This window comes from Girardinichthys multiradiatus, chromosome 1 (assembly GCF_021462225.1).
Source record: "Girardinichthys multiradiatus isolate DD_20200921_A chromosome 1, DD_fGirMul_XY1, whole genome shotgun sequence".
Taxonomy (NCBI): domain Eukaryota; kingdom Metazoa; phylum Chordata; class Actinopteri; order Cyprinodontiformes; family Goodeidae; genus Girardinichthys; species Girardinichthys multiradiatus.
Genome location: NC_061794.1, coordinates 38,283,787 through 38,311,724, shown reverse-complemented (window position 1 = coordinate 38,311,724; position 27,938 = coordinate 38,283,787). Strand labels below are relative to the sequence as shown.

Here is a 27,938-nt window from a genome sequence, read left to right as displayed (position 1 = left end):
GGACAAGTCTGGACAATCCGTGACTAGACAGAAGTCCAATAACAAAGCACCACACGGATTCAGATCGGGGGAGGCCATTCCTCCCGATCATGCCTCTCCAGGTGTCACTGTCGTTTCCCACGTGGGTGTTGAAGTCCCCAGCAGAATATCTCAACTCTTGTTTCAACTCTCATACAAAAGGCATTTTATTCTGATGGCTTTAGAATATTAGGCTTATAAGCTGTATTCAGAACAGTCACATTAGTAGGACTGTAAATGTCAATAATTGGGCTGTAAGATCACTAATATTGAGCATTGTGCCACTAGACGGCACTAAAATCCCTCAGTTTAATTTGGTAGTCAATAAAATGCTGACATTTTTGACATTTTAACAAAAGGGTCCAAATGTGTTTGCATGTCATTGTTGTCTAGTTTGCTCCTTGGGCAAGAACAACACTTGGTGAGGAAGAGCATATACGGTCAAGTTAACATAGAAAAAAGCAACATAGAGACGTGGTTGTGGCAAGGAAGGAGGGTAAGTGGAGGTTTGAGGCAAGAAGCCAGAGTGCTGCAGAATAAAAAGGAGAGAGGGACCTGTAGTGGGAGGAGAAAAATGCAGGCAGGCAGACATCCAGATAATTATAAAGAAAGATAGTGTTCCAGACAGTCAGGTAGGTTCGGCAGGCAGTCGGGACCAGTGGGGGTGAATGCAGGATGGAGGCAGAGTGGAGTCTGAAGAGAGAGTCATCCAACACTCTGACCTTTGCTGAGTCATCTTTTGAAGTGTAACTTTGTGGGTGGATTGCTCGGCAGCACTTGTCATGTGCAGCAGGACTCTGGGTGCCCCCAGTGTCTGAGATCTCTCCGATCCATGTTGGAGCTGAAAGCTGAAGGACAGCTACAAGGAGAGCTAAGGAAAAAAAAATGCTGATTTTCATTCTGCTTGTTGTGTGATACGCATGGCCACTCATACTTCTCAGTGGATAGACAGAAATGGCAGAGATGCTGACTCTACGTGAGTTGTCAGAACAAACATCAATACATTTTGCTTGCAGAGAAACTTTTCACTCTCTGTATCAGTTGGATATGTCATTGTTTAATTTTGTGTCTTAACTTTCATCACTATTATTACAGGAGGTTCTGCAGGAGTGAGCGTTCCTATTGGCCACCGGTCCCCTGGTCGGCCCCGGGCATCCAGCAGTGGAGGTGAGGGTCATGGCATAGAGAATGGGATCATCGGCAGCAGAAGAGGCGCCAGAATCAGATGCATGATGCCAGATCACTGGGAGCAGGCCTTTAGCGATCCTGGAGAACTACTTTACATAGAGTGAGTGTTCACCAAACAAATCTGGCACAGGGAAGTTTAAGAACTGTGGTCGTTTTGTGTTGTGTTCATATGCATGTCAATTCTACCTAAGGAAGGAGAGTAAACAGAGGCTTAGTTTGGCCTAAAGACTTCAAAGAATGGCAAACCTTGTTTGAGAAGTGATAAGCAATATAGAATCGTTCTCTTAATTGATTAATTATTTCTCATGTTTTTTTGATCTGTTTTAATAGTAAAAGTCAAAACATTTATGTTTGTGATGGTAGGAGATTAGAGAACAGGCTTACCTGCCATGCAGTGAGAAATGTGTAAATTTAAATTTAGGTAGACTTTTTTTTACTATAACCAAATTTTGTTTTATGCTAGTTTTAATGGACACATTTTTAGTATCATTTAGTGGTCTAAATTTAATGAAAACTTAGTCAACTAAATATGAACCCGCTTAGGAATGTATTTTTTGTATTGTTCCAAGAGTTCAACATTGGGTATTTTTCCAGCTCATCCTACCATTCAATACAACTAAAATTAGAACTGACTGATTTCATCTTCCTGCAATGTACTGGTACTTGTACTTGTAGTCTTCCGCTTCATGGCATGGTCTTTTCCATTTAGAATTACTAATAGAAATTGTGCCTTACGTCATATTTGTTAGTTTAAAAAAAATTATTTAATACAAATTTAAACTTCCATGACACTATTGTCATGGAAGTAAGTTTCAGGATTTTTATACATCTTTGCCAAGGGTTCCAATAAGTGTGGAACCACAAAGTTGCTGTCAGCTAATTAAACAGCACCTCGTCTACATGGTCTGTTAGTATTACCAAGAAACCACCAGGGTCCAACAAAAACATGTTGTTGTGCTCAATATGGTACAACATATATGTCAAAAGAGCTCAAGTCTGTTTGGCTAAAGATGATTTTAGCTAATTCTTAGACTAAAGTTAAGTCTAAGTTAAATCTCTGAGTAATTACTTGACTAAAACTGAGTCATTATTTTTGTCCAGCAGAATGAATAAGTGATTCATCCAGATGTCCAAATCTTGTGATAATTTATTCAAGGAAGTGGACTCAGATGGTGGGCACCAGATCAGCTAACAAACCCAAATTCAACCGGCAGGCATTACAAACAGGAGACACATGCAAGAATCAAATAACATACAGATAGCATGGTACCAAACAAGTAAATACCCAAAGGTACTAATAACTATTAGGGCAAGTGTGTAAAATAATATTAACAGAGGTCGACAACAATGGAAAATTTCTAAAGTAAAAAAGTAAAAATACTTGTCTTTTAAAATATATCATGTATACATTAATGTGCACCCATTTGTTTTTAAAACCTTATTTTTATCATATACCAACAAAACTGAAAGCCTAGGCCTATCCTTGAAGAAAAAGCAAAATCTAGTTTTAACTAAATAGTAAAGCATCCATCACTTCAAACTTCACTCACACACTTACACACATGCTGTTGTCCTCCTGGTCATTAGCAACACAGCATCCTTCATTTCTCCTGGTGCCCTGTGCATGCAGGCGGGTTGATAACCATGGACCATTTGGCTGATCCAATGGAGCCTTGGGTGAATCACGAAGGAAGAGGGAGTGGCTGCATATTAGTGTCTATTTTTCTCTCAGAAATTCTTAAAACCAAGTAAGTTCAATAGTTAGTATTCAGATGTGTTTTTTCAGTAGCATATTAACCAGCTGTTAGCTGTTAGCTAGAGCTAGTGTTGTTATCTTTTATCATTGTTTTCCCTAGAATAAAAATGTATTCTAGTCTTACTTTGGTTTAGCCACAGTAATGTAGAAGTGAAACACATGATTTCAACAATTACCACAAAATCACAACACAGTTGTGGGTTTGGAATGTGGAAAATTGGAAGACATTTTGTTCTTGGAAGTAAGCATCCTTTTTTATTTCTTTTTAAATTTCTCTCCAACAAAATTTCTCTGCAGTAAAATTATAAAAGATTGACTGTAGTTTCACTGGCTGATTAGCAAATAACTAAAGCAAAGAATTAGTAAATGTATTGTAGTTTTGATAGCTCTGAAGGCTACATCCATCACTGCGGGTGCTCATTTTTGTCTGCTGTTGGGCCTCAGCTAAGTCAAGCTCGTTTTCAGTGCAAATTGTGCTCCTCAAGGGCTTGATGCAGCCTCACAATGTAATCATGAAGAGGAGAGTGCCTGCTTTGGGAACCTTTAAGAATGTTCTGCTGAAGTCTTCAAGCCATTAAGCCAAATGTGAAGCAGCTGGAGTGAGATAACTTCTCTACAATTAAGGCAATGGTTCCTGAAAGGAAAAGGAGATCTCCTGTCATTGAGGAAAGTTCCTGTCTGAAGTGTAGAACATCAAATTTGGTGTCATCCTCTTCATTAGAGATGGTAGGATGAAAGGGTAGAAATAAAAATAAGTCAGGGCTTTATTGGTAGGATGCTTGTAAGGTCATGATAAAGCTGAGATGAAACCACAGCTAATAATTTATTGATTCATCCATATTCTACCCCTCACCTCTGATTGGACCCTGACTAAAAGAATTAGACGGCGAAGACAACCACCTGAAATGAGATTTTCTGGAAAGGGTCTAAGCCTTAGAGATACTTGGAGAGAGCTTGGAGTAAAGTAGTTCTGCTTCTCTCCTTCAAAGGGTGTTGTTCTAATCATTATATCAGGACTCCCTGTCGCGTCCCTTTATGGGTATTTGTGACATATCTAACTAGAAAAAACCCATGGAAGACATAGAATTTATTACTGGGATTATACATATCCTTCCTGGCCTGGAAAGGTCTTGGATTTGCCCAGAAGAAACTCGAGGACTTCAGTTCGATGAAGGAGTTCTGATTTTCCTTGCTGGACTGACTTCAGGTGAGTGGACAAAAAAAGATGGAGTTTGCAATCTAGTATAAACATCTCTTTTTAAAAGAGTCTGATGAGTCCACGTTCTGCAGAAAAGGTTCCTCTGCTTTCACCATTGAGCATCTCAGGCCTTGGCTGGCACCCTGTTACTGACTTCCATTAACTCTTTCTGGAGTCATATATTGAGAACGCTATTTACTGAATGCAAAAAGAAGATATACCATCAGTTGTTTTTTTTTTTATAATTATTTGTTTAAATAAAGGGCTGCATGGTGGCAGTGTTGGTAGCATAGTTGAATTGCAGCACGAAGGTCTTGGGTTCACATCCCAAGGTTATTTCTGCACATTCTGATGTTCTCCCTGTGTATCTGTGGGTTCCCTCCGGGTACTCCAGCTTCCTTCCTAGGTCCAAAAATATGACTGGTAGGACAACAGTCTCTCTAGATTGTGAGTCTCTCTCTCTCTGTGTTGCCTTGTGATTAACTGGTGACCTGTCCAGGGTGTACCCCGCCTCTCGCCCAATGACCGCTGGAGATAGGAACCAGCAACCAGCAGTACAGAAAATCAATGGATGTTTAAGTAAAAAACATTTTTACTACAAAGCCCTTGTCTTTTGCCAAGTAAATCCCATTTTCTCATTTTGTGTTCAGCATTATAATTTGACTAAAATTGGTGATTCTTCTTCTTCCCCTTTATCTACCCAAGGCGCAGCCCGAGGAGGACCAGCTGGCTGGGTCCTCGTTCCTCAAGCAGAGAGGCTAACTACAAAAATGAATGTGAGCTTTTTTTGTTTTTCTTTCCTGTCTGTCTCCTTCAGTCTCTCTTCCTCTTTGTCTCTCACTATGCAATTATCAGCACATGAGCAACATATTTAACAGTTGAACATGCTAAATGAAGCTACAAATGTGTAACGCATGGAAGTCACAGACACAGCAAGCTTGTTAGAGTCAAATGAGATAGGATGAGATAGAATGAGCTTTTGGCCAAAGAGAGGCATGTAAGTGATTAACGCCTAAAGCTCTGAGCTGCTGGAGGAGGGCCAGACCTGCTGCGCAGGCTGGCCGGGTCAACATGGGAAGAACATGTGACTGCCATCATAATCTGCTGTTTCAAATAAAAATGAAACAAATGTCGTTTATGATGCCTGTCTGTAATCAGAGCATCATGAAAAGGAAAAGCTTCACTTGCATTTGGTTCAAATCTCTTAGTTTAGGTGTAGTCCCCTTTCCTTACCAGCAGAAGGCAATGTTGTATTTGTTTTGATCACTGACATCTGCATGTTAAAGGGATCTTGTCTCTGGCTGTAATATCATGCATGTCTAAATGCAGACAGCACATATGTTTACATTATAAGAGATGAACCTGTGGAATATACACAATCTGAACAACTATTTTACAGATTTTTTGATGGAATTTAACATATAAAAATAAATACAAAAATGACCTACAAAACTCTGCAACTCTTGGTCAAGCAAATGGATTATGTTGCCACATTTAACTTAGCACACATTCAGTAATGGATTCTGCTTTTAAAGCAATCTCTCCACCATATGCTTTGAGTTGCGTAGCATTTTGTTAAAAGCCATCTGGCAATTGGTTTTTAGTGTTAGGCTCCTTTTTTCCCCTCCCTCTTCAAACCCGCCACTTCCAAGCATTTAGTTGTGTATAAAAATTTTGGACTGCTTTCACTTTCTTTCTTCTATCCGGTGACTTGATCTTATCCTGACATCTATCTCATCAATCACTCTTCTACTTTTTTGTGTTTTTCTCTCTTTACGCTGATGATCACCAGGGTTCACGGACCAGCCCGAGGACCTCCGAGGTTTCCCTGTCCATGCACACTTGATCAAGGGCTCCAGAGGGTTTGGTTTCAACATAGTTGGAGGCAGCAGACCAGGAGAGTTTCTCCAGGTCTACAGTGTGACAGCAAGTGGACCCTCGACTCTTAAGACAGGTAAAAACATTAGAGATGAAAAATGAAAAAGTGTTTCTAAATTTAGGTTTTTGCAGTCACTGTATAAGAGACGTTTACTACTATTTGAAAACAATGACTAAATTATTAAGGAGTTTCAATTTCAATCTATCTTTAGCATCTTATATTAGTGATTACCCCAGTTAGAGCATTTAGCTTTATGCGTATTTTCTCTACTTAGCACTGAGATTTCCAAAAGGTTGCCATCAATTTGAATGCCAGCATGTTCCATTACAGACAGATGTAGAAAGCTAAAAATAATAAAAAAAAACATATTTGCTGTACACTGTTCAATCTGAAAGTCCTGCTCTCAATCTCTCTCTTGCAGCCTGGATGAACTACAGATATCTCAACATGTCAAAGAATGCACAATTTCCTTGAATTAGCCTTTTATATCTCTGACTCCTTTCTCAGCGAAACTGAACTTAACTAACGTTGAATTTTCTTTACTCAGTAACACCATCCACACTAAAGAGTGTTGAACTAGAAGCGCTTGGAATATTTAAGAAGCATATAAATTGTTTTGAGAAAGCTTATTTCTTTTAACAATTTTAAAAAGCCTTATATGCAGACTGTACCTACAATTACTTAAGTCTTGTAAATGTTTTACTGTATTGAAATCAATAGTGTGTTTGCACAACTCTTTTACACCCGTAGTTCTACAACTTTTTCATATAAAAGAGAAAGTGTAGGTAAAACCCTTTAATCCTAGTGGCTAGCACTCCATAATCTTGCTATCATAACACTTGCAAATACAGTGGTGCACATCCTGTTTACGGACAGCCACGCAAAGTCTTACAGAGGCAGCTATTACCACTCTAGGAGGCCAGAGCACTGGCTGTCTCTGCAGGGGCTGATCTAGTTCATATCTGTTAAATAGGCTGGTTTAGGCAGATTAATTTTTTGGATTAGTCCACAAGCACACAGAAGCACAAACTAAATTTTATATGCAAACACGTAGAAACGCAGGCGAAGGTCTTTGCATTTTACCACAATAACTTGACACTGAAAAAGACTGAAAGGCATCAATTTTACATCAGACTTTGCTTTTGATGATTGATTCATATAAACAAAAGGCAATGGTATGAACAAACAAACAGATAACATCATTTTTGCAGCCATAACAGCCAACAAGCAAGCTCTGTACTTCACAGGGAGAAAGAAGTCTGCATCTGCCAACAGCTAGTTTGATATATGCTATGGTTAAAAATGTGGTGGATGGTGCAATCAAAAGTAAAGTACCTTGACCTAGAAGTTCAGCTACAGGGTAGTTCCCTTAGTTCTATTTTTACCACCCTCACTAGCTCTCTGATTAATTGGCATTGCATTTCCTCTTGTATTCATGTCCTGGGAGGTGGGCGACTGACCCATGAACCTTAAACTTTTTATAATATTGGCAGTCATGGTCATGACTGCTTGGAGATTTTCTTACAGCCTTTACCTTTAACATGGAAGTCTATAATCGTCTTAGTGAACACCTCAGACAGCTCTCACCTTTGCCGTCTCTGATACATTGTCAGTGTGGTGCACAGAGTGATACCAAACTACCCAGCAGCATGTTTGTTCCCTTGACATAGGCTTGTTGGTTTATGGTTTGTGAAAAGCTTGAAGAGACCTGTGTTATTGGTCAAGGTTAAACAGTTTAAAATGTGCCTATTAAGTTATGATTAGGTGTTTCTTTGGGGCTACCATAAATCCGTACATGCTAGTCCGTGTTATATTTGTAACATGAAAAACAACTTATTTCTTTTCACAATTTTATTTGTTTACTCTTTTAAGTATTAAAGATGTGCTGGTATACATTAGACAATATCCTGTCAGACAGTAGACCATTGTTTCAATATGCTGCAAGGGTACCAACGGATTGGTACAAACCCAAGCAAAATTTCCCAAAAATATTAAATAAGGACCAAAAATGACAATGTCTGTTATATATAAATATCTCTGTGTCTGTTTTGTTTTGGCTTTGTTAGCGGACATACTCGTGTACATCAATGATGCTTGTGTGCTGGGAATGTCTCACAAAGAGGCTGTAGAGATGCTAAAATCCGTGCCTGTGGGCTGTAGCATAGACATAGAGGTGAGAAGAGGGTATCCAATGCTCTACAACCCTGACGGTTGTCCTAGGCATCCCTCACCAAGATTACTGGACAGTGAGGACCACAATGTAGCACCTACCACCACCCAGCCCCAACCTCTTCACCAGCTACCTCGCCTTTCAACACCTTCGCCGCAGAGCCAGCAATTTAACGGGTTCCACAGCAACAGAGGCTACGTGGAACATGGCGTGACTCTAGATGCCAATGGAAATGCCACATCTTACGCTTCCAGACTCCCTCCACCATACAGACGCTCCAGTGTAAGCAATGCTGCATCATTCTCCCCAGTTCAGTCGCACAGGAGCCTAGCCAGGCTGCAGTTGCTAGACCCGATGCTGGCCAGCCAGAGTGACAGTGAGGTTGTTTCTGCGGTTGGATCACACAGGTAAAAACCCAAACTTCACTTTTCAGTGCAGAGATTAGCTCAGTGTTGATTTTACCTGCTTCTCTTTCTCATCAGGGCGTCGATGATCAGAAATCACAACAATAACTCCCTTACAACGCCGCAGCATCGTAATGGAACGTCAAAGTCTTCTGAAAGTGACCTGTCCACATGCACGATGCCAGGGACCCGGTTGCCACTCCCCGAGTCACCACGGAGACCCTCCTCTTCCCCTGGTGGTCCACGCAGTGCTCACTCACACCTTTTTGGACCACAGACCTCCCATCTCAGACCACCTCCCACCCGAGAAAGCCCTCACCTCCATGGTGTGAATGGTTTTCATGGCAACACCAGCCCCACTGCCAGCCCCAGCATCGTTTCCTCTTCTGGTGCTATGAGTGTGGGCAGTGGATTTGGAGGATTCAGTGGAGGGGAACTCGTTCCAGTGGCCTTGGCGCAAACTGAAGGAGACAGGGGCCTCGGGTTCAACCTGATGGCTGGTGGTTCTGCTGGCAGGTTGACTGTAGTGGAGAGAGTCTGGGACAGAAAGCGGTGCATCTCCCTACAGCCAGGGGATGCTGTTGTCAAGATCAATGGAGCTGATGTCCAGAGTCTCAGCCCCATGCAGGTAATAAAGTTCAGAGTCCACCATGATGATTTTAACTCTTAAACCTGTGCTTTAACAATCTGTTTAAGTTTTAATTTTTCATATCTTTGTCTACAATAGTTCCCAAACTAACTGAAATGAAGAAAATAACCCAAACTTTTGCTTTTATATAGATTCAAACAATCCTGCAGGAGCACACAAAGCAGGGAGAAGTTATTCTGCTGGTTTACAGAGGAGGTACAATATTCACAACCTCCTTGGGCTCAGCGACTTCTTAACATTTAATACTCAGTGGATATATGAGTGGATAATTTTTTCACTCTCTTCTTGTCAGGCACCTATCACTCATCTGTTTCTCCTGGCTCTGTTCGGAGACTCCCTCCACCTCTGCTACGCCCTCCACCTCCTCCTGTTGACTCAGACAATACGTCCTTGCTTCCAGAAGCCCTGCCTGTGCCCCACATCTCCACCAGCAACCCTTCCTCCCCGCTCCTCACAAGTTCCTGTCTGATCCAGAGCACCAGTTTTTTGGAGTCAATTCCAGTGACCCTGACCATGGAGCCCAAAGACTGGATCGACACTGGCCTTGAAGACGAGGCTTGCGGTGGTGTACCTGTGCCTGAAGCAAGTCTGGAAAAGCGAAAAGGCGAACGAACACGGCACTTTAGAGGGTTCGACGTGGAACTGAAGAGAAAACCAGAAGAAGGATTTGGGTTTGTGATTGCCTCACAGGACTTGGAGAATGGGAGAGGTAAGAACTAGCATCATCCACTTCAATGCTTTAAATTACCAGCTGATTGAAAACAGAACTGGAGGATGTTTGAATAGCATTTTTTGGCCCATCACAAGCATTTGGTTACCTGCCCAGAGAAGTGGGTTTTATTTGGATGCCCTTGTGGAAAGAAGTACCATTAGGTAATTGCACAATAAAAGTGGTCGGCATGGCCACAAGCCACTGAATGAGTCAGAATGCATCATTGCATTATTCTGGTGCATTTGTCCACCTTGGTTTAACTTCCATTTTGAAACAACTTTCCTTTGCATTTACAACCCATCAGACGGGTTAATTACAGAGACCAATTGGTTAATTAGACCAATTTTAATCCTCGTTCATAAAGCAAGTTCAGGATTTCAGGACTGTAATCTTCCACAAATCTCCTGGCTTCAGTAGTTCAGAACACTTTTTTGTTTGGCCTCTTTAATAATTACCTCCTAGAGTTCAACAAGGTTCAGGTCCTTTGTTAGAGAGCAAAGGACCCTGTCAAGCTTTAGAGTTCTTAGACGTAATTGGACACCGAAGAGCTCCTGTGAAGAATTCCGTTTTGTCACTGCTAGGCCATATTTTTATGACTGCACCAATTTTTGAAATCTAAGGCTTAGTTATTTTTAGGATCATGCTTCTTCTTGTTTCTTGAGCTGTTTGCTTGCATCCACAGCCAATGCAAAAGGGGACTGACATTTGGCATGGTCTTCGACCAGTAGATTGTCCAAGCTTTGTTTCTATTGATTTTGCGGAGCATTGAATTCAGGTAGTTGATCATTGGTCAGGTTAACTATAAGTTTAGCAACAGTGTTCTAGGTAAGGTTCATGTCTGTTGTTTATCTTGCCACTGTAGGATGAAGCAGAAAAAAAACATAGATTCAGCGTAACCTACTTGAAGGTCCACGTTTAGCCAACTTACAGAAATGCAAAACATCCAATTATATATTTTGAAATCGCTATCTGCTGCTACTTTTGGAATTAATTTGCTTGCTTGAAATGGAATTTTGGGCATTTGTCCAGAGTTGATTATATTATATTAAAGGCTTGCAGATGAGAACCTGAGTGTAACAACTACAAATTGATTAATAGGACTTTCTTGGATCTCCCAAAAGATTAAAAAAAGTGTCCTAAATCCACCCATACTCATATCTGTCATGTACACTGCCTTGCAGAACTGTTCATATCTCTTGAACGTTTGTGCATTTCGCTTTTTTATCATGTATTTACTACACACTTCAGTGTATTTTTGGTAGTATTTATTATGATAGACCCACCTAAATCGGTGAAGTAGAGGGAAAAGGATAAATGTTTTTCAAAGGCTTTACAAATAAATACCTAAAACGTTTGGTGTGCATTTGCACCTTCTTTACTGTGGTGTCATAAACCACATCCTAAGCTTTGAACACCTCATAGAGGAAGGTTTGATCCAAAAGATAAGGCCACATCTGCAAACCCACTAAGACATGGCCATCCGCAAGGCAAGCAGTATTTAGAGAAGCAGCCAAGAAGCCTGTGATAACTCTAGGGGTCAGAGCAAACATGTAGAAGAAGGTGCTCTAGTTGGATTAGACCAAAATGTTTTTGGTCTACATGCAAAACTCTAAGTGTGACAGAAACTAAAACTGCACATACCACTGAGCACACCTTCCCCACACTGAAAAATGGTGGTAAAAGCATCATGCTGTGGGGATGTTTTCTCTTCAGAAAGTAGGGGAAGCTGGCTACACTTAATCTGAAGATGAAAGAAGGTAAATAGAGGATAATCCTAGAAAGACGGCTCATCTTCCATCAGGACAGCCACCCTATACATACAACCAAAGTGGCGAGGGAATGGTTTAGTTTATGGACCAGTCAAGGTTCATACATAAATCTAATTGAAAATTTGTCACAAGACTCAAAAAATGCTGTTAACTGAGACTTTCCACTCAATCTGACTGGGCGACAAATAATAGTGGGATAATTTCCACGTCGATATGCAAAAGCTGGTAGAGCTCCTTGGTAGCTGTAATTGTAGTGAAAAGTGATTACACAAAGTGTTGACTCAGGGCTGCTCAATATACATGAACATTACAACTTTCAGATTTTTATTTATAAAAACTTTCAAAGCTGTGCATCTGTTTTCTTCCACTGCAGAATTATGCACTGCTTTGTGTTATGAATACTTGGATGATGATGTTTGTTTTAACAGAATTAGAGGCACCAAGCAATTAGACGTTTGGTTTTCCTCTTAACAATAATACTTTATGTGAACTTTTGTTTCCACCTAATCACAACTGTGTCCTGCAGAACCATTTTCCATTGACACAAAAGAGCATCAAAACTTCGTTATGTTCTCTCTGAGAAGAGTACTGCTCTCATTACCTTTCAGTGCAGTGTTTAATGGATCTACAGCAGGTAAAACGCAGCATTCCCATTATGCAGCCTTCTCTACCTTTTCTCTTCTCTTGTACAGGCTGCCACTGGGATGCAGATAAAGCTGTTTTATGGCCTAACATGAACATGTGCATGTTTTCACGACGATAAACCTCCATCTCTTCTTATCGTGTCAAGCCCCCTCTGTCCCCTTCTCTCTCTTCCTTATGTCCCATCTTTCTCTCCCTCCCCGACTTTCATCTCATAAGCTCCCGCCCACTCTCTATCTCTCACCTCCCTTTTCACTCTGCAGTAAAAGCGTCCAGTCTGGTTTTTCAGAAGATTAAAAACTCTCCCTCTCTCCCCCCTCCCTCTTACCTCCGTGCTCTCTCCACCACCCTCTGAATGCTTAAGGGAAATGCTACGCTGAACATTTCCCTCGCTGCGGAGCAACAGAGGGGGAACGGCCAGCTTGTGTTGTAGCTCCTGTTGCAAATGCACCTCTGAGCTGTCAAGCTGCTGGACTGCTGGAATAAAGGACATTTTTGTTGTTTTCTTTCTTTTCGTTTTTGTTGCATTAGCTAATCAAAGAGCCATGCTGGAGAGACTACAGTCTGCTTTGAAAACTGTGAAGGAGTCTAAACGTAATTATTTGAATTTGCTCTGCTTCTCACTTCATATTTGCATGTTCTGAAGTTTGCTTGGTCTCGTCTGTCAGCTGTATGAAAGTTGGTCACATGTTCTAAATGCCAGATGCTGTTAATATTTTTGCTCTTTTTAGTGATGACGGAGGCAGACATTTATAGAAGGGACTTTTGCATGTCACAATGCTGATGTGGTCATGATCTGTGTATTACAGCTGTATGAAAACACATGCAGTGGATTTAGCAGTACTTTCTGGAGTCATGTTTGCCTTGAAGAACCTACCTATGCTTGGCGGTTAACGTCTGCAGTTTCATCTGGGCTGCAGAGGAGGGGACTTCATGATGACAGAGGAAGGGGGCTGTTACCTTTCATGAATGGTGATCGGTGCATCATGTCAGAGGCTGACTGCAGGACATACCACAGTGGGATTACTGTAGACAGGAGAACTCAGAGAGCCACGGGATAATAAATAATAAATAAATCAGTGCATTAGCATGCAGCTGTATGTGTCTGAGTGGGCCAGTTTTTCTACATCTGTGACCAAGTGTGTTTGTCCCAGTCTCCCGGTGTGTGAGTCATTGGGCATGCGTGTCTGCACAATAGTGCCGTGTGGGTTTATTCATCTGTTTGTTGATGTATTATGCATGATAAGAAGACTATGTCCAAAGCTGCCTTGGCTTTGATCTGACCTGATTGCTGTTTCTGCCTGGGTCACCCAGATTACACCCTGATTGGAGATGTTTCTGGGCTCTGAGTTGCCTTTTAACTGAATCATCAGCCCTGTCTGACATGCACTTTACCTCCTTTGGCATTTTCTTTGCCCCCTCTATACAGGTTTAATCTATTAACAAGCATTTTAACTGCAGTTCAAACATGCTATTTTTATCCTGAGAGCCATGAGGGTTTTCTTATTTTGGCTTAAATGAGAGCCTTAAAAATTTTTATTCCTGGTTACGTAAGGTCCCTGGCAGGACTCTGGAGGGGCCAGCTGTCACCAAAACACAGCTTGCTCTCAATGCAGGGATGGGGGGTGGGGGGTGGGGTTGAGGGTGTACTACCCGGGAGTTAACTAATATCAAAAGACCAGAAGATTCACATCTGAGCAGAGGAATGCTGTCCAGCTAAAGACTGCAAGGAGCTTTTTAGCTATTGAAAAGGATTATTGGAGGAACATTAAATTCTCAGCTGCTCAGTATTTTACTCATAGACAGAGGAAAACCTATTGACTGGAATGACTGAAAAGCACAAAAGGGAAACCAGGGGAAACAATAACTGAGTAGAACATGGCTAAACATAAGACTGACTAGAAATACAAGACCAAAAGGGATAAAATACTCAGAAACAGGTGTAACAGAATGTAAATAGGATGTACTGCACAAGAAGATTCCTTCAACTTATAGCAGATTTGTTTGAATAAATAAATAAAGTCACTTACATTCACTTTGACAAATATTTTGTTTCAACCAGAGTTTTTGCAGATCATCTTCAAAATACACTGCTTCAACACAGATTATCTCAATTCAAAAAGCCTTGAACATGTCTTAGGTGAAGACCTAAAATGTGCCTAGCTTTATCATATATTTCTAAACAGACTCAACAAATACAGGAAATTTATGACCTCACCCTGCTGTGTTTATGCAGTGCAGTTTTCCTCACTGTTTGGCTAACATTATCATTTTAGCTCTTTCTTTTATGTCAGTATGTTGAAAGGGTCCAAATGCAGACAAGAAGCAGAAGTAGCAAAACACTAAAAAGGGTTTAATGAGGTAACGTAGTGAAACAAAACCAAAGCAAAGACAGAATAGAATATAAATAGTATAAAGGGGTGACGAGAATATGGACTGGGTCAAGAGTAGGCTTACAAAGTTGCAAAGGAGCATAAAATTTCCCTTGAATTTATATTAACCTTCATTACATTTGAACAGATATTAAGTAGAACTCCGTCATTTTAATTTATTTAGTTGAAAAATTTATTATTTCTTTGGACCACAAAGGCATGAATGTTGAGGAAGAAAATTACTCATCCCCCTCGTAACGCAGTCTCTATGGTTTTCATCTCATTCTTCCTATTTGATTTCTTCACATCCAACCCTGACTCGTGCTTTCCAGTGTCACCATCCAGTCTTGTTAAGGATGACTCCGTTTTCAGGTTCAAAAAGCCTTAGGTTCGCCCTAATGGCCACCATTTTCTTTCCGAAATCACATTCACGAGCCTGCTTTGTGTGTGTGTTACAGAATATTCTTATTTAGTCCCAGAAACTGATGGAGGAATGCTTGAACAGAAGCAAAAAGACAAAAACCATAAAACCTAATAGTTACTAAGCAGAAGACTAACCCAAGACAACAATGACTCAAAATACATAGCCAAAAGTAAAAAGTTTGAAATGAAAATGATATGAAAGCAAAACAGAAAAGATCGAACATAGTGAACAATGGCACCAGATTACAGAAAAAATATGAACTAAGATTTATACAGGAAACAGTAACTAAACCTAACACCACAAAACCTAAACAATATTTCTGAGACTCAAAGCACATAATAGAACCAACACAAAGTCAATTTTCTAAAAGACAGTTTTGATATGACTTGTTGATTATTCGTCTTCTAACGTATTCTTATCAAAAAACTTTCAGGAAAGGTTGTTGTCTTTGTTTTGAACATAATAAAACTTGCTGGCAAGTGTTTCTCTCTTATGCACCTAACACACAGGTCACATAACATCCGCTGAAGCCTCTTTTCTCACTCTCAATGTGAAATTAAAAAAAAACTGTAAAAAGGGCTTAGACTTTCATTGAAAAGCTCAGATTTTATGAAGAAACTAATGTGGATTAAATATATTACAGTTTTACAACTCATCTCTTTGGCTGTGGCCTAGTTGCTCCAAATCCCAGTTATTAGCTCTAAATTTACCTTTAAACGGTTGACACATAAATGCCTTCCTTAAAGGCAACCCAAGAGTCACCAGTGTAGGTTTATCATAATACTACCTGCAGAAGAAAACTCTTTTGGTATCTTTGTTTAGTATAAATCTATGTTAGTTGATTACGAAGGCTACGAAGGCAGCATGTCAAAAATGGGACAAGAACAAAACAGACTTCTGCCCTCTTTGTCAGGGTTTGTGGTTGGTTTGGACCAAAGCGCGGACAAACATTTGGAACCAACATTGTGCGATTCAATCTTCTTTCTTTAATAATGACCAGAAATGGACTTACATTAACTGACAACACATAGATCAGGAACCAGAAGACATCAGGGAATTTACAGGAGGAACCAGCGAGTGACAACGAGAACCAGTAAGCTTATAAACAGAGGGAATGCAGTGTGGACCAATGAGATAGGGAGGCAGGTAATCAGATGAATAATGAACAGGTGTGAGGACAAGCTGCAGGGAATTGAAGGGGAATGTATCTGATGAAAACGAATTAGAAGGGGAAGCAAGACTAAATAACAAAACTCAGGATGCAAATCAAAGGAAACTATAACCAAAACATAAAATATAAGAATCTGGAAAGCAACAGCTAACAAGAGTAATCTGAGGATAAGAGCAAAACCCTAACTGGGAAAAATAAACACACACAGAACACCAAGTGACAGAGACCAGACAGAGAACATAAACAAGAGGGACTAACCAAAAGAGAACTATACTACTAACAGACCTGGGGGAAAAACTAGATCTAAAGGGAAACACATGAACAACAGAATCTAGACAGTGATAACTTAACAGAAGTAAACTACTAATCAGAAGGAACAGAAAAACACCTAACAGAGAAAAAGTAAACTAACAAAAAACTCAAAATGGCAGATCCTGACACTCACTTAAAACAACTTCGATCTCTTAACTTGTAACTCATGTGAACAATATTTTAGCTGTTAGATTTAAATTGGGCATAATATTTACAAATAAGCCAATAATTATTTACACAGGAAATATAGGTAGGAGGTGGTGCACCATCAGTAATCTTCCTGTGTGAAACATGCATTGAAAACAGAACATGAAAAGCCTTTCCTGTCAGAGTAAAGCAGCATACGAATAATTCAAAAAAGCTGCCCTTTAATTAGCTATAATATTTAAGCTTTTTACATGCTTTATTTCTATTTAAGATAGTTTCTCTGACTGGAAAAGCTCTGTTCTATGTTTCACACAGAGAGATCATTGGTTACACAACATCTCCTATCTCCATTACCCATGTAAATAATCACCCTCTAATTTAACTTAGCGATGGGTAAGGATTCATAAAATGTACCTGTGTAAAATAAATCTTTTATACTAGAGTTGGTTTCAGATGACAGAAGTCTACTTTGGTCTTGGCACCTCTCTGGTATATTCTAAAAGGAGATGCCATACTAATCCAGACAGCCTGCAAATATGCCAATCGCAGAACAGCATACTATAAAAATGTATATACTGTCAGTATAAAAATCCCAAATCTGTTGTTGTGTTACAGATTCAGGACAGAAATATTTGCTTAAAGGCTTCTGGTCATGACTCTTTGTTCTTGAGGGGAAAGACAAATTGAAAGAGGTGAGGTAGGATGAAAGATGGAATATGAAACAGAGAGGGAATGTTTCACAGAGACAAAGAGGGTGGTTATAAAGAAAAAGCTGCCATTGGATGTAATTCATAAGGTAAACCGAGCCAGAAAAAACAGTCCAGGGCTTAATTACAGCTTATTTTAGTAAATCTGGCATGTGCACTGTTGGAATAAATCTTTCAGCTCTTAAATGCAATCGGCAATTAAAAGGAACACTTTAATGCTAGTTAAGGTTTTGTTATTTTAAGTAATGAATATAATTGAGTGTTTGAATAAAATTAAGCGTTTACCATTTAGGATACTTTGACTGATTCAGTCTGTTTTTATTTCAGCTGTGTCCCTTCTTCCTCACCGTTTTGTCACTGTCCGACGCGGAAGTCCTGCGGCAAAGAGCGGCCAGATCCGACCCGGAGATCGTTTAGAGGCTGTAGAAGGCCGTTCAGTGGTAACTCTGCCTCATCGAGAGCTCGCTCAAATTCTTCGTAGAGCAGGAAACACTCTACGTCTAACCATCGTCCCCCGGCCCAGCACCTGTAAGTTACAGAAAAATAAAGACACCAGCCATACAACAAAGGAATACAGCTTGGTTCTCAGCTAATGATCTAACCAAAATATTCATCCTTCTCAGACTCCTCAAATCACACAGAAACAGCTGACCATGATCATGGTCACAGGAGCAGAAAGGGTCAGAGGTCACGCCCAAAGGTGAAGACAAATCTTGTTGCCAAACCATTTCCTTATGAATTTTATACTTTCTGCAATGGGAATGATCACTCTTCCATTCACCCTTTCTAACTTTGTTATCCAGCGTGACTCCAGGTACTACAGTGTCGACCTAGATCGGGGGCCTTCGGGCTTTGGCTTCAGCCTCCGAGGGGGAAGTGAGTACAACATGGGCCTCTATGTCCTGGGATTGATGGAGGGGGGTCCTGCATCACGGAGCCAAAAAATACAGGTATGTTAGTGCTATTCATTGCTTCCATTGCACTTACTGAGGCCCCTGGTAAAGGTGTGTAAAACGTTTTCGAAGACATTAGGCTTTTTCTGCAGCAGCATAATTTCACACTGAAAAATTTAGAAAAATACAACCTTTAATTTGAGTAAGATTACTCAACAGGATTGTCAGGGTTTGCACATTTTAGTTCTAGTTCTCCCTCCTGTTAGGTCAGCTTTAGTTATTGTTTACATCTTGGTTTGTATTTAAGTCCTCACATCCTCTACTTCATTTCCCTGTTTGGTTCAGTCAGTGTTTGTTTAGGTTTGCTTACTTTTCTAGTCAGGGTTTCCTTATTGTTTCTATTTTGCTAAGTCCTTAGATCTTAGGTTGTTGTGTTACCTCCAGTTTCTCAGTTTCCTTTAGTTCATGTTTATTCTTGATTCTATGTTTTATTTATCTTGGTTTATAGTTTCTCTTAGGTCTGCTCACTGTCTCGTCATTTAGTTCTTTTCCTCACGCTTTAGTTTTATGAGGTTCACCTGCTCCCTCTGCCTCCCTGCCTCCTTGTCTCACCTGTTCTTAGTTCCTTTGATTACCTGTCATCTATTTTCATTGGTTCTTACTCCTCTCTCCCTCAGTATATATTTTGATCATTTTCATTGTTCCTTGCTCGGTCCTCCTGTTAATTCTATGCTGATCCCTGTTCCTTGTCATTTTGGAAACTCGTGTAAGTTTATCTTTTCGTTATTAAAGCCTCAAGATTCTCATGTCCACTATGCTGCCAAGTGTTTTTCTGCACTCCGGTTTCGTTCCAAAACCCATTCGGACAAGGATTAAATAAAATGACTCCTAACACTTCTTATAGTATTATTTTTAATCAGTATTTTCGTATTTATAGTTCATTTCTTTTGAGTGTCTAAAACTTTTAACGAGAAATCAATGGCTTCTTATATTCCTGGGTGATAAAATAACAAAATAGAGGCCCATTTCTCTTAGACACTCTTTAAAATTGAAAAGATATGGTGTTATTCTTCATTTGAGGTAATTCTTACAAAGAAAGCAGCTAGTTTGTCCATATCTACAGTCAGGGCAATAATTAAAACATTTAAAACAACTTAAACTAAAAGGAGGTCAGGGAGGTGAAATCATGAAAGCTCACTGTTAGAGAACTGCAGAAAAGAGAGGCATCTTTTTAGACACCAAGTTACTGTAAGAACCATTATAAACTATCTACATGCCAACTCTTTGTTTGGGAGGCATGTCCTTTCAGCGCAAACGAAAAAATGTGCTAAACTCTCCTGGGGCATTAACACGGACTCTGTGCTTTTAGTCAGTTGGAGACTGAAATCTCACGTCCACTATTAAGCATGGTGGTGGATGTGTGATGCTGAGGGCCCCATTCTCTTCCAAAGACCCTGGGTAATGTTTTAGACAGTATGGCATCATGAAATATTTGTAATACCAGGACAGTTTAATAAAAATCTGGTGGTCTCTGCTTGTCAGTGGGTCTTTTAGCAGGATAATGACCGTAAAATAGGTCCAAATTTACACCATCATATTTTTTACCAGGAAGATAAATTAGATGTTTAACATGGAATTTACTTTCTCCAGTGAACGTATGTACTTAAATTAAAGGCTGGATTTATCTAAACATTTTAGTGTTTTTTTTTTTATCATAAGAAAATATGTTATGAGACTTTAATATAGTCCGGGCTTATTATTAAGAGAATTCTCCAAAAAGAAATTCAGACTGTTTTTGGAGCATGACATATGTGCTCAACGGAAGCCAATTCTCTGAAACCCTAAATTTTCCTCCATTACAGTGGTTGCTAAATTTGCTCAACAAGTTGGGAGCATTGAGTTAATCTCAAATCATATAAAATGACTGCTAATTGCAAATTTTAATTTAAACATCACAAGACTTTAAAGAGTGGTCATAAATATGCAATAAATGTTTTATAGTATGCAAAAACTACTGTGTATGGGCGCAGTGCTGATGGTGTAGGGGTTAAGCACGCGACCATATGCAGAGGCTACAGCCCTCGAAGCAGCTGTCCCGGGTTCGGGTCCCGGACCTGGCGACATTTGCCGAATGTCTCCCCCTCTCTCTACCCCTCTTTCCTGTCTACCTACTGTCAAAAAAAACCAAAACTACTGTGTATACTGCAATGTTTGCAACATGTTGTTCTGTAACATGAAATAACTGTAATTCAGGAGTTTAAAATATAGACAACATACCTGTGGTAACATTTGGTACCATCACAATGTTAACAGGATGATTTTTGGTGAATCTAGTGATCTAGAACCACCATGAGGTTCTCCTGTGTGAAATGCCATCTCACCTTTTGCATCAATTCTCTTCCTGCAAGTGAAATCAAAAGTGATGCTGTGCTTGCAGGTGAGTGACCAGCTTGTGGAAATCAACGGAGACAGTACAACCGGGATGACCCACAGCCAAGCTGTGGAAATGATCCGCCGTGGAGGACACCGAATCCACCTGGTCCTCAAGAGGGGGAACGGCTACGTGCCTGATTATGGTAAAACACAGCTTGGGATTTTTCCAAGATAAAAGCACTAAAATACAGTATGTTAGGTACATGAATGAACAGAAATGTTTAATGATACACATATTGTATTTTTAAATGTGATAAGTATGTCTTTTGGCTGGTATTTCCTCTATTACTCTCTTTTTTCACAATAACTAACTAAAATACTTTTCCATTTTTTCATTCTCTCTTCCACTTTTTTGATGTCTCCCACTTTTTAATCCGCTTCATTAAAATCTTCTTTTTCTGGTAACTCATTGTGCCTGTGCCCTGCTTTGGTTTACCCTTTTTATTCCTCTTTGTGTCTACCTTTTTCTTTTCTTTGACTCTCAGTGGAGCTCTCCAGTTTGTCTCTATGTATGACCAACTCCAAGCTAGGCGAGCCTTGCTTCTATGTCATTGGACGAACAGAGAATACGCGGTTGGTAATGGTTCCTGTTAGTTCTCCCATTTTCTGCCTCTCTACATCTCTTTAACCACTCACCACGGCTGTCTGCACTCAGCAAAAGATAGCAATAAGCATATGTTGGACTTTCTCATAATAAGATTATGAGGATTAATTAGTACTTTAGGTATGTACAACATTCTGTTTCTTGCAAATTTGCCTCTAAGCAGAATGCTTTCCATCATAATTTGTGAGTATGCAAAGTTATCGGCATACCTGCAAAATATCAGATCATGCAGATAATTAAATACATGTTGTATGACTAATTAATGTAGCAGTACAATAAAAAAGCAGATGTTCTTACCCAAGCTAACCTTAAGACCAGTAAATCACTTAAATGTACAGTGCTTGCAAGAGTATTTACACAACTTGAGCTGTTCCACATTTTGTCAAATAGACCACCACAAAGTAATGCATAATGCGCCGAGCATTTGTATTCTGCCCTAATAGGTCAACACTTGGTAGAACTACTTTTTGCTGCACAGTTGGATTTCCGTATGGCCTTTGAATAGGCCGTTGTAGCTCTGGCTGTATGTTTGGGGTCATTTTCCCACTGGTTAGGTGAACCTCCACCCCAGTCTCTAGTCTTTTTCAGTGCTAACGGGTTTTATTCCATGGTTGCCCTGTATTTAGCCCAGTCCGTCTTCCTATTAAGCATGATCACCTTCCCCTTCCCTGCTGAAGAAAAGCTTCCCCACAGAATGATGCTGCCACCAGTATGTTTTAAAGTGGGGATGAGGTTTTCAGGGCAATGTTCAGTGTTAGCTTTCTGCCACATGTAGTACTTTACATGTAGCCCAAGTTAAATTCTGGTCTCATCCGACCTGAGCACCTTCTTCCACATGTTTACTTTGCCCCCTTGTTTGTGGCAAACTTTCAATGACTTCTTGGGGCAGAGTTACTTACATAGATGCAAAATAGGCTACTTATACAAACACAAGATTAAGAAATAGCTAGACAAAATATAAATGTGGCTTTTTTGGCGTTCTCCTTGACACTCTTTTAACCCTTCTTTAAAAGCCAGATTTGTGGACTGCTTGAACAGTGCTCAGGGAGACGTTTAAAGCTTGAGATATTGTTTTATAACCTATTGCTGCTTTAAATATCTCCATCACCGAATTTGTGATCTGTCAGGTGTGGTCCTTGGTCTTCATGATGCTTAAACAAACTACACACACAGGTGGACTATTTAGAAATTAGGAGACTTCTAAAGGCATTTTGTTCCACTAGATGTTATTTACGGTCTTTCAGAGTAAATGGGAATCAATTCACATAAATGCCACACTTTCATATTACTTTCTTTGTAAAAAAAAAAATAGAAATTATGCGTATTTTTTCTTCTATTTCAGTTATGCACTATATCTTGGTCTTTTAAATTAAATCCCTGATTAAAATAACAAGTTTGTGACTGTATCAAGACAAAATGTGGAAAATTTCATAAATACTTTTGCAAGGCACTGCAGATTACATAAATCTTAGTTTTTCTGTCTCTTATCTGCAGACTGATTTTGTTTTCTCTCCCTCTTTCCTCTTCACCTGTCCAGCCCATGAGCACAGAATCACCTCCCCCTCCCTCCTGTACAACCCCAAAGAGCAGGGTCTGGCTGCAGTAAACTCCGCTGGGAGGAGGGGGCGCCGCTCCAACCAGAAGGGGAGAAGCAAATCAGTCGGAGATGTGAGAGAGAATAAGAGGGGAAACAGCAGAGGAAGAAGAAGAAGGCGGGGCTCAGTAGGAGGAGAACGCTTACAGAGCCCCATCTCCGAGTGGAGGGAGAGGTCCCGGGAGGATAGGGAGAGGAGGAGGAAAAGGAGATCTCAGAATTTACCAAGAGATATTATTAGGAAATGTGAAGAAGATTATGCTGAGACAGTAAGGGGAAGAAGAGGGAGGAACAGACACAGAGAGAGAAAAAGCAGGAGTCAGGAGAGGAGGAGGATGACAAGGGGGGAGGAGTCTGAACTGGAGGAGCAGGAAGCATCTACTGTTGAAGAGACGCAGAAGGAAAGAGTGGAGGAACTGGAGGGAAGAGTGGACTTATTAGAGAGTGAAGAAGACAAAGTTTTCCTACCTATTCCAAGCCCAATCCATAGACTTCCCAAACCCAAGGAGAACTGGGAGGTGAAAACTGATGAAACCTCGGACATGGCAGCAGAGTATAGGGGGTTAAAAAGGGATGAGGAGCAGGAGAGGTTACAGGACAGGGCTTCAGCAGTGGAGCTGAATGATAACGAGCGAAACTATGATGCAGAGTCTGTGACCTTTGAGAGGCCTTTACCAGGTGTTGCTTTGGTTGATCCGAAGTGGCAGAGAGAGTCCTTCTCCTTCCTCACCTCCACATGGTCTGTGGACCAGCTGGGGGATGCCGGGTCAGAGTCAGGAGACAGTCAGTCAGACAGTCAGTCTGATGGCAGCCTCTCTGCCGCCAGTATTTCAGGTCTTTCTGTGGCTGCCGGGGCGCTGCCGGGCCCGTGGCTCGTGCCGGGTCAGCAGAGTCTGGTTCACTTTGTAGGTGAGGAACACAGGCGGGGCGGGAGGAGGACCAGGCAGAGGGGAAGACGAAGCGCTGTCTCCTGATTGTCAATAGAGAACAAAGCAAGCAGTATTTAAATGACCCCAGATCAGATTCTGTTTCACACCATTCGATCTCTACTTGCTTTCTGCAACTATCATCAACCTTTTCTCTAAGTCACTTTAATACCTACAATAGAGCTCACATTCTTTGTGCCTTTCTGCCGCTGATCTCTGGATGATGTCATATCACAGTTCAGTTTGAACCTCCCCCAACATTGTAAATGTCCTTTCAGAGCATTGTTGCACATTTAATTTGAAACCATGGTAATTTTCAGCTTACCCTCTGTTAGCCACTCACCCGTTTCATCAGCTTCTGTGAGTGTTCACTCTCGATTACGGCAAACACCTTTACCTCATGAAGATACTGAGCAATAAAAATGCTGCGACTGTCCAAAACTATCATATGCACTCCACTGTGTCAGTGTAACATGTCTGTACAGTAACAGTAACTGTCTTATTGTGTGTGAAAACCCCTGTTTTGAAGCTTCTTTATTCTGTAAATATCTGTACAGAAACAAGTTAAGAGTTTATTGTAAATATTATAATCAGAGAAGCCCTGATTTGTATACCTTTATTGTAAAACTTATAAGTCTATATATTTGAATATATGCCACAATCAAATACACACACACACACACATATAATTATAAATATCTTACAAATAACAGGTAACTGATCACTTTTATTGTTGTGTGATAATGTGAAAATTGGTTCCTACTTATTGTACACATGAAAATACAGTGCCTTCCAAAAGTATTCAAACCCCTTAAACTTTTTCACATTTTGCCACTTTACAACCACAAAATGCAGTGTATCGTATTGGGATTTTATGTGATAGACCAAATGTTTTTAAAATAAAAATCTGAAAAGTGTGGCGTGCATTTGTATTCATCCCCCCTGAGGCAATACTTTGTAAAACCACACTTTGCTGCAATTAGAGCTGCAACACACCTAGAGACTGAAATATTGGCCAGTTCTTTGTCAGTTAGCTCAAGGACAGTCAGATTGAATGGAAATGGTATGTGCACATCAATTTATGAAGTCTTTTTGCTGATTGTTAAATGTTTGTACTTGTACTAGGTAATTCTGATGCATGGATATGCTTTATTTGACTTGATGCTCAATCCATTTTCCCATCAGCTGTGACTTTCAAGAAAAGCATTGCCACAGCTTGAAGCTGCCACCACCATGTTTCACAGTGGGGATGGTGTGTTCAAGATAGTACTAGTTTTCTGCCACAAATACCACTTTATATGTAGGCCAGAAAGTTCAGTTTTGGCCCCATTTGACCACAGTCCCTCCTTCCACATGTTAGGTGTGTCCCCAACATGTCCTGTGGAAAACTAGAAACAGAATTTATTATGGATTTGTTTTTATAATAGCTTTCTATTTTTCACTCTTCCATTAATGCCAGATCTGTGGAGTGTGTCATGAATAGTTATGTCAGAAAATTCTCCCACTTGAGTTGTGGATCTCTGCACCCCTTACAAAGTTACCTTAGCTGCTTGTCTGACTGATGCTCTTCCCAGCAGGCTTGTCAGTTTAGATGGACATCCATGTCTTGGTAGGATTTCCATAGAGCTGCCCGATGGCAGAAAAACAAGCAATATGCAATATTGCTAGTGAATGTTGCAATAATGAAACAATTTGTGATAAAAACTTAATAAACTAATAGTTTTTTTTATTGCAAATGCATATGCCAAAAACGATTAGTATGGTATGTACATAACTAGCAAATATTAATTGCAATCCAAGTAGTTCTTTGCATATTACCATTGCATATAATTGTATGCAATGATGCAGTGCCATTTTGTGCAGCCCTATTTTGCAGTGGTGCTTTTGTTTTTATAACCCAGGCCTGGTTGAAACTTCTGCACAACTTTCTTCCTGCTCTGTCTGCTTTGCCACTTGATCTCCTTGATGCAGTTTGTTCACTTATGTTCTCTAACTAACCTCTGACGCCTTCAAAGAATAGCTGTATTTATACTGAAATTAAATTACACACAAAAATGTAGAAATCACTGTATCCCTTTCTGTAAGGTATTATTTAGTCAACTCAGAGGTAAGAACGATACAGTCAGAGTTACTTGTGACAAGGGTAGCCCACTTTGCAGTGAAACTACAAAGTTTTTGACACCCTATCTCTTTATTTATATGCACAGTTCAACAGACAGTTCAGACAGGGTGTGTGTGTGTGTGAGACGGAAAGGAGGCTGGTTCACACAGAGATAACAATGATCTCACACACACAGGGAGGAAGGCATAGTGCAGGTGCCTTGCAACACAAGGTTTTTACATGAGTGATAAGTTTTTGCACCCATCCAACACTTTCAGTGGTTGATTTTGATATTGTTCATATGGGAAGTTGCCCAGGGTGACATTGGAAAGGGGTAAGGGGTGCACAAACACCATTTGAAAAATGTTTATCCCTGTTTTCTAATTGTATTATCCATTAGAAGTCAAATAGAAGTAGGCACACTCTGCTTGCTGCTAAGAAAAGGAAGATCTTGCTGTGTTTGCAGTCAGTCAAGTGCCCACGTAGAAGGAGCTTCAAGTTTACCTGCATCTTTGCTTCTTTTAGCTTGTCTACCTTTGGCCAAACCCAACTGGGAAACTTAAAGACACAGCAAGGGTTGTTCAGACCTTTAGTGCAAGTGGGAGACGACAGAAGAAGTGGCTAGCCCAGGGCACCATTCACGCAGGAACTGCTGCTGATCTTTTTCTTTACACTTCCCATTTAGGTGTTACTTTATGTTGGTATGCTACACAATTCCCAATAAGAGCCACTGAAGTTTGTTGTTGTAAAACAGGGGTGCCCAAGTCCAGTCCTCGAGAGCCACTAACCTGCAACTTAAGGATCCATCGCTGTTCCAACACACCTGAATCAAATGGCTTGTCATTCAGCTCTGCAGAGGCCTGGCAACAACTCATTCATTTGAATCAGGTGTGCTGGAGAGGGGAAGCATCTAAAAGGTGCAGAATAGTAGCTTTCGAGGGCTGGACAACATCCCTGTTGTTATGTGACAAAATCTCAAGAAGTTAGGAGTGTGAATACTTTTGCAAGGCACTGTAAATATGCATTTCAAATTACATGTGTCTGTTCCTATTTATTACTGTGCAATGATGTGAAGATCCCACCTTTTGTAAACACACAGAAATATAGCACCTGTCTAGTCTTAAATGAATGTTTTGTAAAATGCTGCTTGAGTGTGTTTCAGACATGTTGCACCCTTTCTTAAACCATTAGCAAAGGATGCCAAAATATATGCACCTGGCGTGCATATTGCCAGTACTGTTATCATTGTGTATGTGAGGTCAGAAAAAAACAATATCTAGATTCCTGAGAGTGCTGTTCCCATCGTGCCACGTACAGTTGCCTTGGTAACAAACCACTTTTTCCTAACCACTGGTTTTTCTTACTGTGAAAATCTTTTGCTTGAAAGTGTCTAATACTATGGATGGGTGTGCCGTTGAGGAATTTCAGCCATGCTAAAAAATAAAAAAAGGAAAATCTGCATAATCTGAGCTCTGAGATGGTGAAACAGCAAATCATTTTCTGTTGCTCTCCTTTTAAATGAATATTTTAGGGATATTCCGTACCTGCATGGATACTGTGAGATGTTATTTTTCTATCAAAAACATTTTTTTTTTTTTATATACTCAGGTTTTCTGACACTTTGCTCTAGATAAGCCATTAGGACGAAAAGCTACAGAGGTACACCATGGTCATAACACGATGTGGGCCCGCATTATTTAAACGTCAAAGCAACATTATGTTGATTCTTTGCAGCAGCATTAAGAGACACAGACTGTTATTGTTACCAGTCATCTCCCAAAGACATATATCAACTTACCTGCAAATGACCAAACGATCATGTTCTACTCTCCAACCAGTCACCCAACAGTGTAGCTTTGCCTATTTTTT

General features: G+C 40.2%; 1 protein-coding gene across 5 annotated transcripts; it reads left to right on the top strand.

Moving 5' to 3' along the window:
* The first annotated feature begins 103 nt into the window (after positions 1–103).
* On the top strand, positions 104–24,352 carry LOC124876372 (membrane-associated guanylate kinase, WW and PDZ domain-containing protein 3-like). 5 transcript variants are annotated; one of them, XM_047379090.1, is made up of 15 exons: positions 104–1,306; positions 2,837–2,954; positions 4,866–4,936; positions 5,953–6,114; positions 8,106–8,616; positions 8,692–9,241; positions 9,394–9,457; positions 9,555–9,971; positions 12,917–12,979; positions 17,846–18,046; positions 18,142–18,218; positions 18,322–18,468; positions 20,849–20,987; positions 21,330–21,433; positions 22,986–23,200. In XM_047379090.1, exons 2-15 carry the CDS (start codon positions 2,851–2,853, stop codon positions 23,052–23,054), a joined length of 2,679 nt encoding a protein of 892 aa, XP_047235046.1. In that variant the 5' UTR covers positions 104–1,306; positions 2,837–2,850; the 3' UTR covers positions 23,055–23,200. The 5 variants fall into 5 exon arrangements, with proteins under 5 accessions (XP_047235046.1, XP_047235055.1, XP_047235019.1 ...); XM_047379099.1 differs by having other exon boundaries at positions 21,330–21,417; positions 22,986–23,123; XM_047379063.1 differs by lacking the exon at positions 21,330–21,433 and having other exon boundaries at positions 111–1,306; positions 22,986–24,352.
* The last annotated feature ends 3,586 nt before the right edge of the window (positions 24,353–27,938 follow it).

What these genes read in the sequence shown, in the direction of transcription:
- LOC124876372 (XM_047379063.1), top strand. Translation starts at nt 2,851, where the DNA reads ATGGACCATTTGGCTGATCCAATGGAGCCTTGGGTGAATCACGAAGGA. An exon ending in AACTGTGAAGGAGTCTAAAC is followed by an intron (nt 12,980 to 17,845) that starts GTAATTATTTGA and finishes TTTTTATTTCAG; the next exon opens with CTGTGTCCCTTCTTCCTCAC. An exon ending in CGTCCCCCGGCCCAGCACCT is followed by an intron (nt 18,047 to 18,141) that starts GTAAGTTACAGA and finishes CATCCTTCTCAG; the next exon opens with ACTCCTCAAATCACACAGAA.